Source organism: Phalacrocorax aristotelis, chromosome 8, assembly GCF_949628215.1.
Source record: "Phalacrocorax aristotelis chromosome 8, bGulAri2.1, whole genome shotgun sequence".
Lineage (NCBI taxonomy): Eukaryota > Metazoa > Chordata > Aves > Suliformes > Phalacrocoracidae > Phalacrocorax > Phalacrocorax aristotelis.
The window spans coordinates 39739876-39755246 of NC_134283.1; the positions used below are offsets into that span (position 1 = coordinate 39739876).

The following is a 15371-nucleotide window of genomic DNA, read 5'->3' on the forward strand; positions in this document are numbered from 1 at the left end:
AGTCCTTCCCACAGGCTGGGTTTGAGCCAAGCTTGGGTCCCCCAAGCTGGGCAGAGGGCAGGTCCCTGCCCTCTCACAGGGCACAGTGCAGCAGCATTTTGGGGGGTTTTGCCAGGGCTCAGCATGCTGTAAATCAATCCAGCTCCCTTGTGTGTTGCATTGAGATGGCCAAGCGTGACTCCCCCTGTTTTCTCTCAGGGTCACTGGCGGGGAGCTGTTTGAGGACATTGTGGCCAGGGAATACTACAGTGAAGCGGATGCCAGGTGAGCACGGACACATGCTGGGCCTCGGCAGCAGTTGTACCCCTATCCCATGAGCTGCTTCCTCCCCGGGTCCTACGTGTCTGGCTTTCTGCAGTGTAGGCTCCTTCCATGCTGGGAGGTGTTTTACAGCTGCTCTGCAGCACGTACTCATAAACCAGATGTGTAGTGAAAAAGAAGAAAAAACAAAAAAAGCTCCTTTTAACGCACTCAGCTCCTGTGCCAAAAAGTGCATGTGTTACTGCAGGGCTGGTTCCCACCTCGAACCAGGCAGCTTCCAGGCATCGCTCAGAGCATCCTCCTTCCCCGAGCTGATGGCATAGACCACATCTGACTTCCCTGTAAAGGAGCAAAGCACTGGGGCTCCCCAGGTGGGGGACAGCAGGGCTCCCCAGGCTGGCAGGGAGGAAGCCCAGCATCAGGCTGATGCCCCCAGCCAGGAGGGTGATGGCACAGGCACCCCGCAGTTCTCACCCTTTCCCCTCACAGCTGCATTACAGTCATTTGCAAGCATTTCTCTGGCATTTACCACTTGAAAGCATTAAGGAGGAGCAGTCAAGACAGGCTGGGTGGGAGGATGTGCTGGAGCTCTGCTCCGTCCCACCATTCCGCTGGCACTTTCCAGGTACCCTTCTGTAGAGGCAGGGGGCTGGGTACCATTTCAGCCACCCCTTTGGTCCTTGGAGCGAGGCCAGGGGACAGCACTAACCTCATTTTTTTGAGGGGACATGATTTGGCCCTCTCCAGTTCCCAGAAATCATTGTGCCTCTTGGCTTTGCTCCCAGGATAAGCATAGCCTGTACAATTGTCCAAGGGGTTGGTAAGCTCTACGCTACCTCTGCATGGAAATATCCTTTATTTCTAGGCAGAAAGCAATCTCATTTAATGGGCTGCCAGCACTGAATCCACTTACAACCCATCCACTTATTAGTGTCATACAAATAAAATAAAACATATGTAAAGAAAGACCTTCTGCCTTGCACACAACTGTTTTGGAGCAGAAGTGATCATTGCCTCAGTCTTTTTCCCTTCCTTTCTCACACATGCAGCAGAGCTGGGGTTTAATGAGCTAGATATAAAGCAAACAGAAGCAGTGAGAGCCACCTGGTTTAGAGGAGGCCAGGGAAATTAGGCCGAAGCAAGGGTTAGCTCTACATCTGAGGAGCGCAGCTGCTTTGCCTGGGTTTGGAGACCAAATCTGGGCTGACATTTTATCTCCACCCCTGGTCTCCAGTTACCCCACAGTGTTGCTTCTCTGGGGATGCCATGGGCTCCACCATAGCCCCTGTGGTTCTGCTTGCCACAGCCGGGTGTCCAGCAGCTCTGGTGGGGTTTTACTGGGTTACAGCTGCTCTCCACAGAAGTGTGGCTTTTGCTGGAGGGGGATGCTGAGCTGTGCTGCAGGGCTGTTGGTGGGAAGCACAATGGGGAGAGGGGCAGGAGGAATGAAACACAGGCAAGTAGAAGTGTCTAAGTAAACTCTGCCTTTCTGGACACTTCTGTGAGCTTTGTCCTCTCTCCCACAGCCACTGCATCCAGCAGATCCTGGAGGCCGTCCTGCACTGCCATCAGATGGGGGTGGTCCACCGGGATCTGAAGGTAGGAGCTGCAGGGAAGGGGCCTGTGGGAGGATCTGGGGACCCCATCTGCAATGCAAAACCCTGTGGAGCAATGCCTGGCGTCCTCCAGGGCAGCTGAAAGACAGCAGGGAGGAACACCATGTAGGGCTTTCTGGAAAGCCACAGAGCAAAAACCAGCTCCAGGGTGAAACAGCATGAGGGAGAGGGGTTAGGGAGGTCCTTGTAGTCCATGGTTCTCTAAAGATCCACGGACATGGTGGCACACAGCAAGACAAACTGGCCAGGTAGCATGTCCAGAGCCCTGACCTTTCTCCGTGCTGTGCTGGGAAGCTCCCACTCGACAGCAGAGCCCCCAGGGGGGGTTTGCTCCTCTCTAATCCCTGTCTCTTCCTGCAGCCGGAGAACCTGCTGCTGGCATCCAAGCTGAAGGGTGCTGCCGTCAAGCTGGCTGACTTTGGCCTTGCCATCGAGGTGGAAGGGGACCAGCAAGCATGGTTTGGTGAGTAGGACTGGCCCGAGGTGAGGCATCCTCCAGTTCCCATTAGTGTGTTTGGTCAGGGGTGGCTCCAGGAGGGACATGCATCCCCAAGACCTGAACCCCAGGCTATGGGAGTGCCCCAGCAGCACCAGCCTGGGAGGTATGGCGGATGGTTCGATGGCTCCAGCTGTGACCCTGGAAACAGCCCGGTATTGATCCAGGGCACAGGCAAACAGCTCCACAGGGACTGGATGAGTCACCAAGATGTCCTGGTGAGCTGGACAAGCTGGTGGCAGGGGCAGACCCAGGGAAGGAAAGCCCCTTCCAAGTGCTGGAGGTGCATACCAGAGCACCCCAGTGTTCTGCACCTTCCTGAGGACTGGCTGCTGTCGCTGGCTGTTGCTGTTTGTTCTGCTCTCAGGAGACACAGGGGTTTCTGGAGGCAGGGTGCCCGTCTCTGCCAGCTTGGCATGTTCCAGGCTCTCAGCTCTTGCGGTGGCTGGGTGGGTGAGATGTGCAGGGATGGGTGCTGCCCGTGAGCGGTGCATGATGGGCTGTCTGTCCCAGGTTTTGCCGGCACTCCGGGATACCTCTCCCCTGAGGTGCTCCGGAAGGACCCCTATGGCAAAGCTGTTGACCTGTGGGCTTGTGGTAAGTCATACTGGGGCTAAAATGCTGGGAATGGGGTGGCCTGGGCTGTGTGAGATGAAGCAGGCTGTTGATCTAGCATGTTCCAAGTCACAGTTGCTAGACATGTCTCAGGGAGGTCAGGGTGGAGGATTTACCCAAGACATGGCACATTACCCTAGGCTATCCCCAAAGCAGTGCCCTCCTTTCCAGTCCAGTGGCACCCTCCTCTGATGAATCAGGCCCCTTGCTATGCACCCAAAGCCCCCAGGCAGGAGAGATGCCATCTCTTTTGCCCTGAGGTGCTGGTGGAGTCAGGCAATGCCTCCACATAGCTGCAGCTGCAGGGGAGCCTTCTTCCACCCGCGATGGGGAGGAGGCATTACTCAGCCCTGATGCAGCACCAGACTTGTGGCTGTTCATGGTGGCTGACAGAGCCATGTGTCTGGCTCAGCCACATATCTCCCCAGCTGCTGAGCACGTCAGCATGGAGCTGGACCCACCAGTGAGCCTTTTGCTTTCTAATCAGGGAGCAAATCCTTCCATTTCCCCAATTTCTCAATTTCTCTGCTTGAATTGGGCCAGTCCCCGGGCTGGGTCTGCTCATACCTCCAGCAATGATCTCTCTCCCACTGATCCCATGTCTCCTCTCCCGGGCAGGTGTCATCCTCTACATCCTGCTGGTTGGGTACCCACCCTTTTGGGATGAAGATCAACACCGACTTTACCAGCAGATCAAGGCTGGGGCTTATGATGTGAGTGGGTTTGTCTTGCTTCCCCCTTTCACTGTCTCTCCTCTCTCCTGCTCTCCCCACATTGCAGTCTGCTGCTCCAGAAGAGCAACCAGGGCAAATTCAGAGACATGGGAGCAAGTTTCTTCCCTCTGCTCTGGTCACAGAGGGTTGGCCAAGCTGCTGTGTCCAGGAGCACATACTGGCATGTTTCAGGTCCACTTTGCAGGATAGGCAGGTCTTGTCCTGGGCCTTCCACCTTTCTCTCTCCACCCCTGCTCTTCAATTTTCCAGCTGGCAGCTCTTTCCAGTTGCTACTGTCTCTCCAACCTATCACATGGGCAAAACCCAAGGGTTGTAGGAGAACCAACCCAAGCACAAAGGGACTTGTGCTCATTCTGTTGTTCCCTGCCGTTTCTCACTCTGGTCCCTTTGCTTTCGCAGTTCCCCTCCCCTGAGTGGGACACGGTGACTCCCGAAGCAAAAGATCTCATCAACAAGATGTTGACTATAAACCCATCCAAGCGCATCACGGCAGCAGAGGCTCTGAAGCACCCCTGGATATCGGTGAGTTTGGTGGCACTCACCTGTTAGGGTTGAAGGTCTAGAGAAGTGGGGGTTTGCAATGGGGGAACATTCGCTGGGGAGCATGTGTTATCAGCAGGTTGTCCACCTCTTTTCTCCACCCTGGGAAGATGGTTTCCTGGCATGTTTCCTCCCAGTACTCTCAGAGCAACTTTTTCCCCAATGCTTTACAACAGAGAAAAGACTAGAGTGTGGATGCAAACAGCATGTCCCAAGGGAGCTCGTGATGGGAAGGACATGCATGTTCCCAGCCCTGGCGGGGCCAGGCTGGTTTCTTGGTGTCACACTGCGCTGGGGAGGTCCCTCCTTGGGGTGGGTGGGAGTAGTCTTGTGCTTATCCATCCAGACACCCCAGCAGCACTCCCCCCGGCCCCTTGCTGCACCCCGCTGCTAGTTCTCACTCTGAGTCAGCTCCTAAAGGTAGGAGGAGTCCCTGGGCTTAATCGTGGGACCCCATACCACGTGCAGACCCTGAGCACACTGCTAAATGTGGCTGGTCCGTCAAGGGGTTAACTCGGGGCAGCCAAATCTCCCTGCAAACCTCCTCATTGCCAGAGCAGACCCTGCTGACTCCAGAGCTGTGATCTCCCGCTGCCTATTAAAGTTTTATCTGCTGCTGCTGCAGGCAGCTCTGGCCCGTGCCTCAGCTGCGGGAGACCACACACGTGTGCGTGCATGTGAGAGCAAGGCCAGGGAACCCCCTTCCCCCTCAGTGCCTGCTCTGAGCTGTGTCTCTCTCCTTCCAGCACCGTGCCACCGTGGCATCATGCATGCACAGGCAGGAGACGGTGGATTGTCTGAAGAAGTTCAATGCCCGGAGGAAGCTGAAGGTAACTCTCATAGTCTCCAAGCTGGCTGCAAAATGCATGATAAGGTCATGGTGAGTGTGTTGCCTGAGTGGGAAAGGACAGGGTAATGTCTTTGGGTCAGCGGTATGGGAATGATGGACTTTTGGGGATCCCCATTGTGAAGAAGGGAAAAGAGGCCAAGTGGAGTGGTGGCTGCATCTGGCTGGGGTTCACAAATGCTTAGAGGAAAGCCATGGTGAAAGAAAGCACTGAGTCACACAGCTGCCCTGGACACTGGGGTGAGGACTTCCACACTGGAGTCAGTGTGGAGAAACCTCCTCTTTGTGGCAGGACATGGATCTGAAAGGCACAGCGAGACCCTTTGCCTCATGACCAAGATACATTGCAGCCAAGGAACAAAGTCACCCATAGACAGGTGAAAAATCTCTGGCTTACCCACACCAGTAGCCCCACAGGCTTTCCCTTCTTGGATGCTGCCATGTGCCGCAGCCTGTACCCCCTCTGAAACCACCATCTCCCCAGGCTACACCATCGAGCTGGAGCACCTCCCTGAAGCACCCATCTCCCGGGTGCTGCTGAGCCCCAGCCGGCAGCACGGTGCTGGGAATGGGCTCTGGAAATTGCAGTGCCTCCTCCAGAGCCGGAGACACAGAACGGGAGGGCACTGATCTGTGCCCACTCTGAGCCATCAGCACTCCAGGCCAGAACGCGATGTGGCACCGAGCAGTACAGCTGCAGGCTACTAACAAGATTATCAAGAAAAGAAACTGGCTATAAACTATTATTACTTTTCAGTTAGACAAGTAATCTGATTAGTTCAGGCATACACTTCAAAATAGTAATCCATTACTGTAAGCAATTAGTCCAAAGTAATCTCATTATATACGGAGCAACTAGTTAGTAGAGTCAGCTGGAAAAGAGGAAATATTTTTATGAATATTATTTTGTGGTGGTGATCTTTGCTTGGCTCCCACAAAAAACTCCTGCCCTGCTGCTCCTAGCTGGCACAGATTTAATTGCAATTAAATCTGGTTCCGCTCCTGGTGGCTCCCCTCACCGCCAGCTGCCAGTCCCAGTCAGCGGAGTTGTGATACATCTAGGGTAGGGTGGAGCGAGGTCGAAATGCACCCCACGGATATTTAATATCCCTTTAATCTTGGAGGGGAAGTAGTTATGGAGAATGCAACCCATAGCCCTGGTGCTGGGGATACAGATTCGGGTACCAAGGGCTGCTTTTGATGACAGGAGGAGACTATCAGCCTGTGGGCCAGTTTCCTTCCAGCGAGGTGGCCGGGGACAGGTGACACTCAGGGCTTTCCTCCTCCAGGGCTGGGGTGAGCGGTAGGGTGAGAGGGGCCAGGGCCCAGCATGCCCTTTCCTTCTGCCTTCTCTGTCTTTCAGGGAGCCATCCTCACCACCATGCTGGCCACCAGGAACTTCTCTGGTAGGTGCCATCTCTGGGGCTCATCTCCTTGCCTTACAGGGTGCCCAGGGCAAACCCAAAGGGTCCCTGGCGATCTGGCTGTGCCTCGGGTGTCACAGGGGGGCTGAGGTTGCAGCCTGGTGCCCCTGGGGTTGTGTGGCATTGGGTGGTCGTCCAGACCAGGTCACCTGGTACCTCTAGGCTGGCTGCTGGCTTAGGATGCAAGAGAAGAAGTCTCTGGCTGAGGCACAGAAGTCCCCAGAGGTTTAGGTTTTTGGGATTTGTATCCACTCACCCATCTGGCTTGTGCTGGGTTGGGGATGCGGGTGCTGGGGGCAGCCAAGGCTCAAGGCAGCTGTTTTTGTGTCTTCCTGGAGTTGTTTGTGGCTCAGGGAGAGCATCCTCTGCACCAAGAAAGAGTTGAAAAGGTCCCCAGGTGACACTGCAGCCAGATGGCAACAGGGTCCCTCCCTGGTCAGGAGGGTGCTGATCCTGCAGAGCTTCCCACTCTCCTCCCGCCTCCCTACCTCCCAAGGGCTGCATGGAGACACAGGAGCAGGGACAGAGCACAGCAGCCCAGCCTGTGCACTGGGAGAGGGCTTGGTGCAGCCACAAGCCCCCTTGCTGAGAGCTGTCCTCCCTGGGGACACCACTGCTGCCTTGGAACAAGCCATGCAGCTGGGATTTGAGGCAGAGATCAGTGGGTCCCAGCAATTGCCAGGCACGGAACCAAAAAGGAGCCAGGTAACTGCAGAGCTCATCCGCTCTCTGCCACCTCCAGCCCTCCCCAGCACTGGGGATGGTCCTGCAGAGGTGGGACAAGGCAGCCAAGCCCAGCACACTGGCTGAGAGGGCTGGTGGCAGCTGTTTATTGTTAGATGGGTGTTTCAGGGTGCTTCAACTGAGGTGCCCCAGGAGTTGGGTGTAGCAGGTGGGGAGATGGGGGCTGCTGGCCCAGCCAGGTGCTGGGGGAAGAGGGCCACGGCTGGGGCTGGTATCTGCATTTGTCATGGGGGGATCGTGCTGACACTTTTAGCACTTGTGGGCAGCATGCTGCAGGGCTGGAGGAGTCCAACAGCTGGGGGGATCCGGTGTCAGGGCCCGCGCTGGGAGACGTGGCAGACATGAAGAATCAAAGGGCAGGAAATTCAAAAGCATCTCTCCCAGCGCTGCCCATCCCACGCGCAGCCAAGGGGCTTGTGGGTCCCCCCTACCTGGGACCATGGTGGGGCCAGCGGGTGGTAGGGTCCCATGTGGTGCTGGGCCCCATCGATCCCACCCTGCTTTGGGGGTGCAGGGTGAGTGGGGTGCCTTGTGCAACCTGGGGGGCTGGGGCAGCACCGGCAGTGGTAGGTGGGCACTGGGGAAGGCATCTGCTTTTCATCATTGTCAAAATGTGGGCTGCAGCTGTCGGGCCGATGGGCCGGCAGCACATGATCCCGGCAGCATGGGGCTAAAATTAGAGGGCGGCAGGCGGGCAGCCCATTCCACTGCGCTGCGCCGCGCTCGGCCACCAGCACCCCCCAGCCAGAGCCTGCCTGCCACCGGACAGCCCCGCTGGCCGCCTCCAAGCCACCCCAAGGACTTGGCGTGACGTTAGGAGACGGGTCATGCCCCTGGCTGGGAGCCACCAGGGCAGGACGGGACGGTGCCGGCAAGGTCGCCCCTGAGCTCCCAGGCGTTGCACCGGGGGTTGCTGGAGAGAGGACAAAACCCACTGGCTGGTCCCACGGGGTCCTGCTGTTCTGCTACCCGGCACCATGCTGCTGATCCTCGGCCTCCTGGTCTTGGTGCCCTGCCTGGCTCTCCTAACTTCCTTCCTCCTCTCTCCAGGAGGCAAAAGCGGTGGCAACAAGAAGAATGATGGCGTGAAGGTAAGCCCCCTCCCCACCACCCTCTCCCACCCGCCCCTCTGCTGCTGGGGCGGCAGTGGGGGGGGGGGTCTCTGTGCCGTGCTGGCAGTCCCCGCGACACCCTGCGCTTTAAAGGGCAGCTGTTGGCCCGGCTGTCCCGGTGTGTCCCCATGCCACCGGCTCAGCTCCTGCCAGGAGGACAGGCAGTGCACAGGAGGCTTTGCATCGTGACGAGCAAGGGGAGCGGGCTGGTGCTGGAGGGATGTGCAGGGGGAATTTGCTGCTGTTTCATTGCCTGAAAAATGCACTCTCCCCTTGCTTCCCCCAAGAGTGGGAGGCAGAGGCTGGACCGGGAGAGGGGACAGGGGACAAGGGGAGGCAGCTTTGCTGCCCAGAGCCGTGGCTTCAGCCTGGCAACAACTATCCAGCAAGATGGGCAGCTGCATCTCCTGCTTGCCCCATCATGCATCCCGTGGGGCTGGTGGGACTGGGCTTGCCCCTCCAGCTCCTGTCCCATCCCGTTCCCAAGGGCTGGTGTGCTGCTGGGTGGCACATGGGTGCCTTTAACCTTCTCAGCAGCACTGCTCATCCCCTGTGCCCAGTGCAGACAGAGTAAATGGCTTGATGATGCTCTAAAAACAAGCTGGTACTTGGTGGACTTTGTTTCTTGGGTTGCAGAGCCCTCAGGTTCCCCTGCCCCACCAAGCTTGGGCCACAGCTCTCATCCAGGACAAGGTGTCTCCTGGAAGCAGCAAAATCCTGCTGCTGAGCAGCTTCTGAGGATGATACAGAGATGTGGTGGTTAGAGAGCTCTGTCAAACTCTTCCTGCAGGAAGGAATGGTCCATATGAGGGTCTTTCTCTCCTTACCTATTCCCTTCATGAATACAAGCAGTCACTCAGCAGGGGAGAGCTGATGTGATCACATTCCTCCATCGCAGGGCAAGGGTGCAAGTTGTCAGGAAGAGCTTTGGGAGACCAATTGCAGCACGGCTGCTCTCCTTCCTCCAGCCCTTTCATTGGGACCCAGCTGTTGGGCTGTGAGGGGTGCAGGGTTTTGGAAGAGCAGAGCCCTCAGCTGGCTTCTTCCCTCCTCAGTCCAAATGGTTGGTGGAGCCAGAGGACTAGGGATGGCTTGCCTTTCTCCCACTCCATTCAGACCCAGTGGCTGGGACAGAACAAGCCTGCAAGGCTTGAGACCATGCTCAGCTCCACAGCAGACCATTCTGGCCATGCAGTGTCATTCTGCAACATGAAGCTGATGGCCTACATTGCTATGAGAGGACATTGCTTTGGGCCATGGTGTGAGGATACCATGTGGCTTCTAGGACAGGATTGCTAGGTTTGGACAACAGTGCTGACGCAGAGGGGACAGGTCCTACGGGAGTCACAGCAACCCATCTGCCAGTCACTGCTGGCCTGTCATCTGCTGCTCTGAGGTCCCGGCTGCTTCTGGGAGCCACCTGAGAAGTGACACCACAGGTAGAGCTGACTTGGTATGAGTTGCTGAAGCACAAGTGAGAGCAATCAGGGGATGCATTTTTAAGCTGTAAATGGAGAGATTGGTGAATGGAGAGGCTTCGTCAGGCATGGTCCTGAATCTAATTTTCCAGCAGAACGGGACAGTCTTGAATTTAATCTCTAGCATCACTGGGATGGTGTAGTGGTAAGAGTCCATTTGACAGCCCAATTTGCGAAGGATGCTCCCTCTTGGACTTCAAAGTAACTTTGAGGGCAGATGTTATCCGGGGAAAAGGCGTACTTCTGTCATAGCAAAACAGCTAATTTGGGTAAACAGCCTTCTGGCCCATCACTGAAACTCAGAAAGGAAGGTCTGGTTTCAGAGTGGGATCAGAGAGGCTGGTTTGTATCCCCAGTCCTCAACCCCTCGCTGATGAGCGGGGACCAGCAAGTGAGGTTTCTGCCTTGCTGGTAGTGCAGTCTACCAGCCAACACTCATCTCAAGAGAGTGTACAAGCTCTGGAGAATTGAGCCTGCTTTTTTATTGTTCCCTTTCCAACAGTGAAGGTGAGACAGCCTGGCTAGATGGCCAGGAAGGTAGAGGAGGAGAAGACAAAGTAGAGGCAAGCTCATTCCCAACAGGTTGCTCGTGTTGGCCACCTTCAGCATTACCATTCCCACCTCTCATTCCCATGCTCAGCCTGGGGGGAGTCGCAGTGTAACCCACTCACCGGGGCACAGGGAGGCTGGGTGCTCTGGGTGAAGCTTTAATGGCCCACTGTGGGCAGCTGGCAGATGTCAGGGCATCGCTGGGTGGCGTTCATTTCTTTCCATCTTGCTGGAAAAGTGAGGCAGGAACCTGGAAACTTGCCTTGGGTGGGTGGGAAGGTGGGAATCGAATGGTCCTGCCTGCTCAGAGCAGGACTGTAGGTCAGGCCATGTGGTGTGGTTCATTGTCAGAAGACTTGTGTCCCCATTTGGAGAAACCTGCTGGACTGACCATCCCCATGTCCCAGGCAGCCACCTCTGCCATTCCTGCCCAAAGCTATGCAAATGGGCAGCAGGTAACGGGTGCTGCCCTCCAGCCTGCCCGCACAGCCCTCCAGCACCGGGATGGTGCTAGCCCAGGCTCAGAGGGCTCAAAACTCACCCTCCCAAGGAGGTTCCTCCCCTAGTAAAAGTGTTCATGGGACCAAAAATACCCCTTGAGCCCTGCTTTGGGGTCTGTGGGAGGTCTTCTGGTCCCAGAAGCTATGATACCTTCACTGCCCTGTGTAGTGTCACATCTCGTCACATTGTAAACTAATGAAATCACTGCCCCATGTCACATCCTGTCCCGTCCTAAATTAATGAGCTCACTGCCCCATGTTGCATCCTGTTACTGTATGTCCAGACTCAATGCGGTCACTGCTTTGTGTTGCATTCTGTTGCGTCTGAAATTTCTGCAGTTTACTGCCCCGTCTCATGTCCTTGGGTAGCAGAAGCTGTCAGCCCTTCCTGCAGACAGCCTAACTCCAGCAGCTCTGTTTCCCATGAGGTTCCTTCTGAAATACCGCAGCTTGCTCTGCCCTTTAGGACATCTGTTGTTTGGATGAATGAGGGGTGAGGGCTAACATAGGACCTAGCAAGGGAGGGGAGAACTGCACTGGCTGAGGGGGAAACTCAGTGATGATGCTGGTGGGAGCTAGTAAGGATGTGAAAGGAGCAATGAGGGGGAATGGATATCAGCAATTTTTACACTGCAGCCCACCCAGGAACCCTAATTGGTTGCTCCATGGACTTTTCCAAGAGATTTGCACTGAATGTGCTGCTTTTCCCTCTGCAGGGTGGGCAGAGCCGGTGCCTTGTTAAATACGCTGGTAAAACACTTTGTTATCTGGCACTGCAGCTTCTGATTCCTGCGCACTGCTGTTGCCCGCTGTGATCCATCCCCTGGGAGCTGGAGGTGGAGAAAGGGCATGAGGCCAGAGTTCATGTCCCTCTGTCTCCTGGCTACATTAAAAGTGGAGACGGGGAGCAGAGCACAGCAAGGAAGGAAAGTCCAGAAGTAGTTTGGGATTGCAAGCAGAAACGTGGGTATGGGGTCATCCAACCCGAAAGCCTTAAAGCTTAAAGCACTAGTAGTAGTGGTCAAGGACAGAGATAAGTATGTGCATGCATAAGGTCATCTCTCTGGAGGAGACTTGTCCTGATTTAAAGCATTGGAGCTGTGCTCAGGACAGCTTCCCACAAGGTGAGTCTGCCTTGCAGGGTCAAGTAGCAATAGCCATGCTGGCTTTAAACTTTCTTAGTACTAGGTCCAAAGCTAATTGAGCATCTCCACACTGGTCAGCAGCAAGGGAAGATGCATGCAGAACAGCTCCAGAGTCTGCAGACATCAGTACAGCATTCACACCAGGCACAGGGCTGTACAGGTGGTGGAGCTGCCCTAGCTTTTCAGCATCCCACTCCTGTTCCTGTGAGCTTGGTGGCCTGGTCACAAAGCCACCAGAGTGGTGGCCAACTCCTAGGAGACTCCCTTTTTGACTAGCCAGGTCCTTGGGATGAGCAACACTAGAGATTGTGGCAGGTCAGGGGAGAAAAGTGCCAGCAGGAACACGGGGAGGGAGCTGGCATGGCACCACCAGCACCGCAGCCAGCAGCACGTCCCTACAGGAGCACCAGGTTGTCCCCCAGTGCCTTTCATTTGCCCCTCCATGAGGACCACAAAGGGTGGCTCAGGAGCTGCTGCCTCTCACATGCCGCTCTCTGCCTTTCTCACTCTGTGTCTCTTCCTGTTCCATCTCTTCTCCTTGTTTTTCCAGAAAAGAAAGTCCAGTTCCAGCGTTCAGTTAATGGTGAGTGTCCTTCGTCTTCCTCAATGCTGATATTGCTGGGCCTCTCTACATGTTCCAGCTTCCCCCGTTTTTGGAAGTTACCTCGGGGTAGGGAAGAAGGGACACTGGGGTTGGAGGGAACATCCTCAAAGCCGTATCACCCACAAACCCCATTAACAGGGTTGGTGCAGGCACTTGCTGGCCACCAGCTGGTGGGAAGCCAGCCCTGGTTCTTGCTGATGGGTTCTCATGCCGTTTCTCCCAGTTCTCCTGACTCAGGTCTGCAGGCTGCATCGGTCCAAGGAGCCTTGGAGAAACACCTTCCATGCCTCTGCGGGGACTGTATGGTCATGGGACACCTTGCCAACCTACATCGGGGTATTATGGGTAATACATAAGCAAGGCTCTGCTGGGAAGAGCTAGCAGAGCCATTGCTCTAGCTCCGCTAGCAGAGTCGCCTTGATGGGGCTCCTGGAGAGAGACAGGGGGTCAGTACCCCCCTCCCCCCCAAATCTGTGTAGTGCTCAGCTGTTTCTTGAAAGAGCTGTGTCTCAGCCTTCGGTGGTCCATGTGGGTCTTGGAAGCACTCTGTTTTATTGTACATTTCTCTCCCTACTCTGCGGTCAGTGTGGTCTCTCTCACTCCTGCACAGTCCCCTCTTTCTCATCCCAGCTCCTCCTCGCTGTTTAATTTGTACATCTCTCTCTTTATTGTACAGTCAACATGGTGTCTTCCACCCCTGCACAGCCCCTCTCCCTGCCCCTCCTGCAACGCTCCTAGGAACCCACCAAATCCCCCTGGACCTGCCCCCGTCTCTGTCCCCGCAGGTGTCGGTAGGAAAGGCAGCGCCGTTCCTATGAGACCCTCCACAGCCCAGCTCTTGTGCCCTTGGCTACAAGGAGTGGAGGTCAGGGAGGGCTCTGCCAACACTGCCCTAGAGCTGTTTGAGGACGGGTTGGACCTGCTGGCGTTTTCCTTGGTTTCTGCCCGTTGGCACAGTCAAGCGCTATGGGGTCGGACTCGGGGGGCTGTCGAACACACGAGCTCCATCTGGTGTGGAGAGAAGACCCCTCTCACCACCCGGTCTCCTTTCTGTTCTTTGCTCAGGAATCGTCGGAGAGCACCAACACCACCATTGAGGATGAAGACACCAAAGGTACCGTTGGGGGCACCTGGGAGGGTGGGCAAGCTGTTTCAGAGGGAGGCTCTGGGGTCATTTTCTGGCCACCCCTAGTGAGATATTGGCTACAGCAAAACCCACCACCATCGAGCTGACTTGGGGCCCTTCAGAAGTTGCTTTAACTCCTTAGGTGGTTTCACTGCTAATCCAGTGCCCCAGCTGGGGCACTGCTGGTGAGGAGCAGGGGATGTTCCCTGAAAGCATGCATGGAAACAGCAGAAATCTGCAGGGATAGCAGCCCGGCTGCCCGCTCTTCCAAAATAAATGGCCCGTTGGGAAAAGCCTCCAGGGGAAATCCCTGCCTCCCACCTGCCAGAGCCAGCTTTCTAAGAATAACCCTGGGAGTAATTTATCAGTGCTAATTTGTAAACTCTTTCAACAAATTGATCTCAGCACAAAGCAAGATGGACTTTGGCCTGACATGAGAGTTAATTGGGCATTTGTTCTCCTGGGGGACGGCTCCCTGAGAGTGGGCATGGAGGCAGGTGGTGCTCGGGAAGTGATGGGAGTCCCTCTCCTTTCTGAATGACTCTCGGGAACATGTTCCCTCTCCTTTCATTAGCCATGGTACAAAAAAGAAATTAAGTCAAGCATGACGCCCATTTGCATTTGGAGTAGAGCCTCATTAATAAGCCCAGGGTTACCTCTGACGGCTCCTCCTGCATCCCGGGGAGCAAACACACTCTAGCAGCCAGATGCCTTCCCAGCTGAGCCAGCAGCACCTGGGGTCCCTAGCAGCAGCCACATGGTGCCATGCTCCTTGTGTCTTCCAGGGTGGATGGCCACATCACCCACCTGTACTCCCTGATAAGCTGAGACCCTCCCCTCCCATCTCAGAGGGAGGTGAGAGCATCCTTGGTCCAGCCTGCCCTGGCTGGCTCCTGCTCTGAATTCACGGGGTAGAAAGTCCTGGCTTGGCAAGGTTTTGCAGCCAAGAACAGCCTGTGCCACCTTTTTAGGCCAAGGGCAACTCACCACTCAGTGGTTAACCCTTTTGCTCTTTAGGAAAACACAGGGGGTTTCAGTTTTACACTGGCTTTGGAGGTCTTTCCTCTCTGGGATGAAGAGCCCTCCCCCACACCTCTCTCCTGAGTCCCTCTCCTGCTTTTCCGCTGGACAGTTTCCAATGGCCCCCAACATCCCACCATCTGTTTCTAATGAGAAAAAGATACCTCACCAGTATTGCAATACCAGCATTTTTTGTTTGTGTTCTCCTTTTATTTTCTTTTCTCTTTAAACCAACAGTACGGAAACAAGAAATCATTAAAGTCACAGAGCAGCTGATCGAAGCAATAAGCAACGGCGATTTTGAGTCCTACACGTGAGTGTGCCCAGCATGGGTTTGGGCCAGGGAGGGGGCTCAGCCTCCTGGAGTGGGTGCTTTCACTGTGACAACACAGCCCCAGAGGTTTTACTGCTGCCTGGGGCAGGGTGACCAGGTTGACATGGTAGATGGAGACCATACAAGAGAAGCAGGGGACATAATTTTCCAAACCTGGTGCTTCTCTCACACTAAGCTGACCACATCTCTCTGGTCTTGTTAGCATGGATGAGCCCATTTTCTGGTT

The 15371-nt window shown here is 55.5% G+C and overlaps 1 protein-coding gene across 3 annotated transcripts in view; it reads left to right on the forward strand.

The window, feature by feature from the left end:
- The window catches only part of CAMK2A (calcium/calmodulin dependent protein kinase II alpha), a 34830-nt gene that overhangs the window by 14667 nt on the left and 4792 nt on the right, over positions 1–15371 (forward strand). For 2 of the 3 annotated variants that reach the window (XM_075102705.1, XM_075102703.1), the window contains exons 5-16: positions 199–264; positions 1788–1860; positions 2238–2340; positions 2887–2970; positions 3607–3701; positions 4122–4244; positions 5009–5092; positions 6473–6515; positions 8328–8368; positions 12612–12644; positions 13731–13779; positions 15049–15124. In XM_075102705.1, coding sequence (XP_074958806.1) covers positions 199–264; positions 1788–1860; positions 2238–2340; positions 2887–2970; positions 3607–3701; positions 4122–4244; positions 5009–5092; positions 6473–6515; positions 8328–8368; positions 12612–12644; positions 13731–13779; positions 15049–15124 — 870 coding nt within the window. The remainder of the gene's footprint in view (positions 1–198; positions 265–1787; positions 1861–2237; positions 2341–2886; positions 2971–3606; positions 3702–4121; positions 4245–5008; positions 5093–6472; positions 6516–8327; positions 8369–12611; positions 12645–13730; positions 13780–15048; positions 15125–15371) is intronic. The other variant, XM_075102704.1, reaches the window with a different exon arrangement.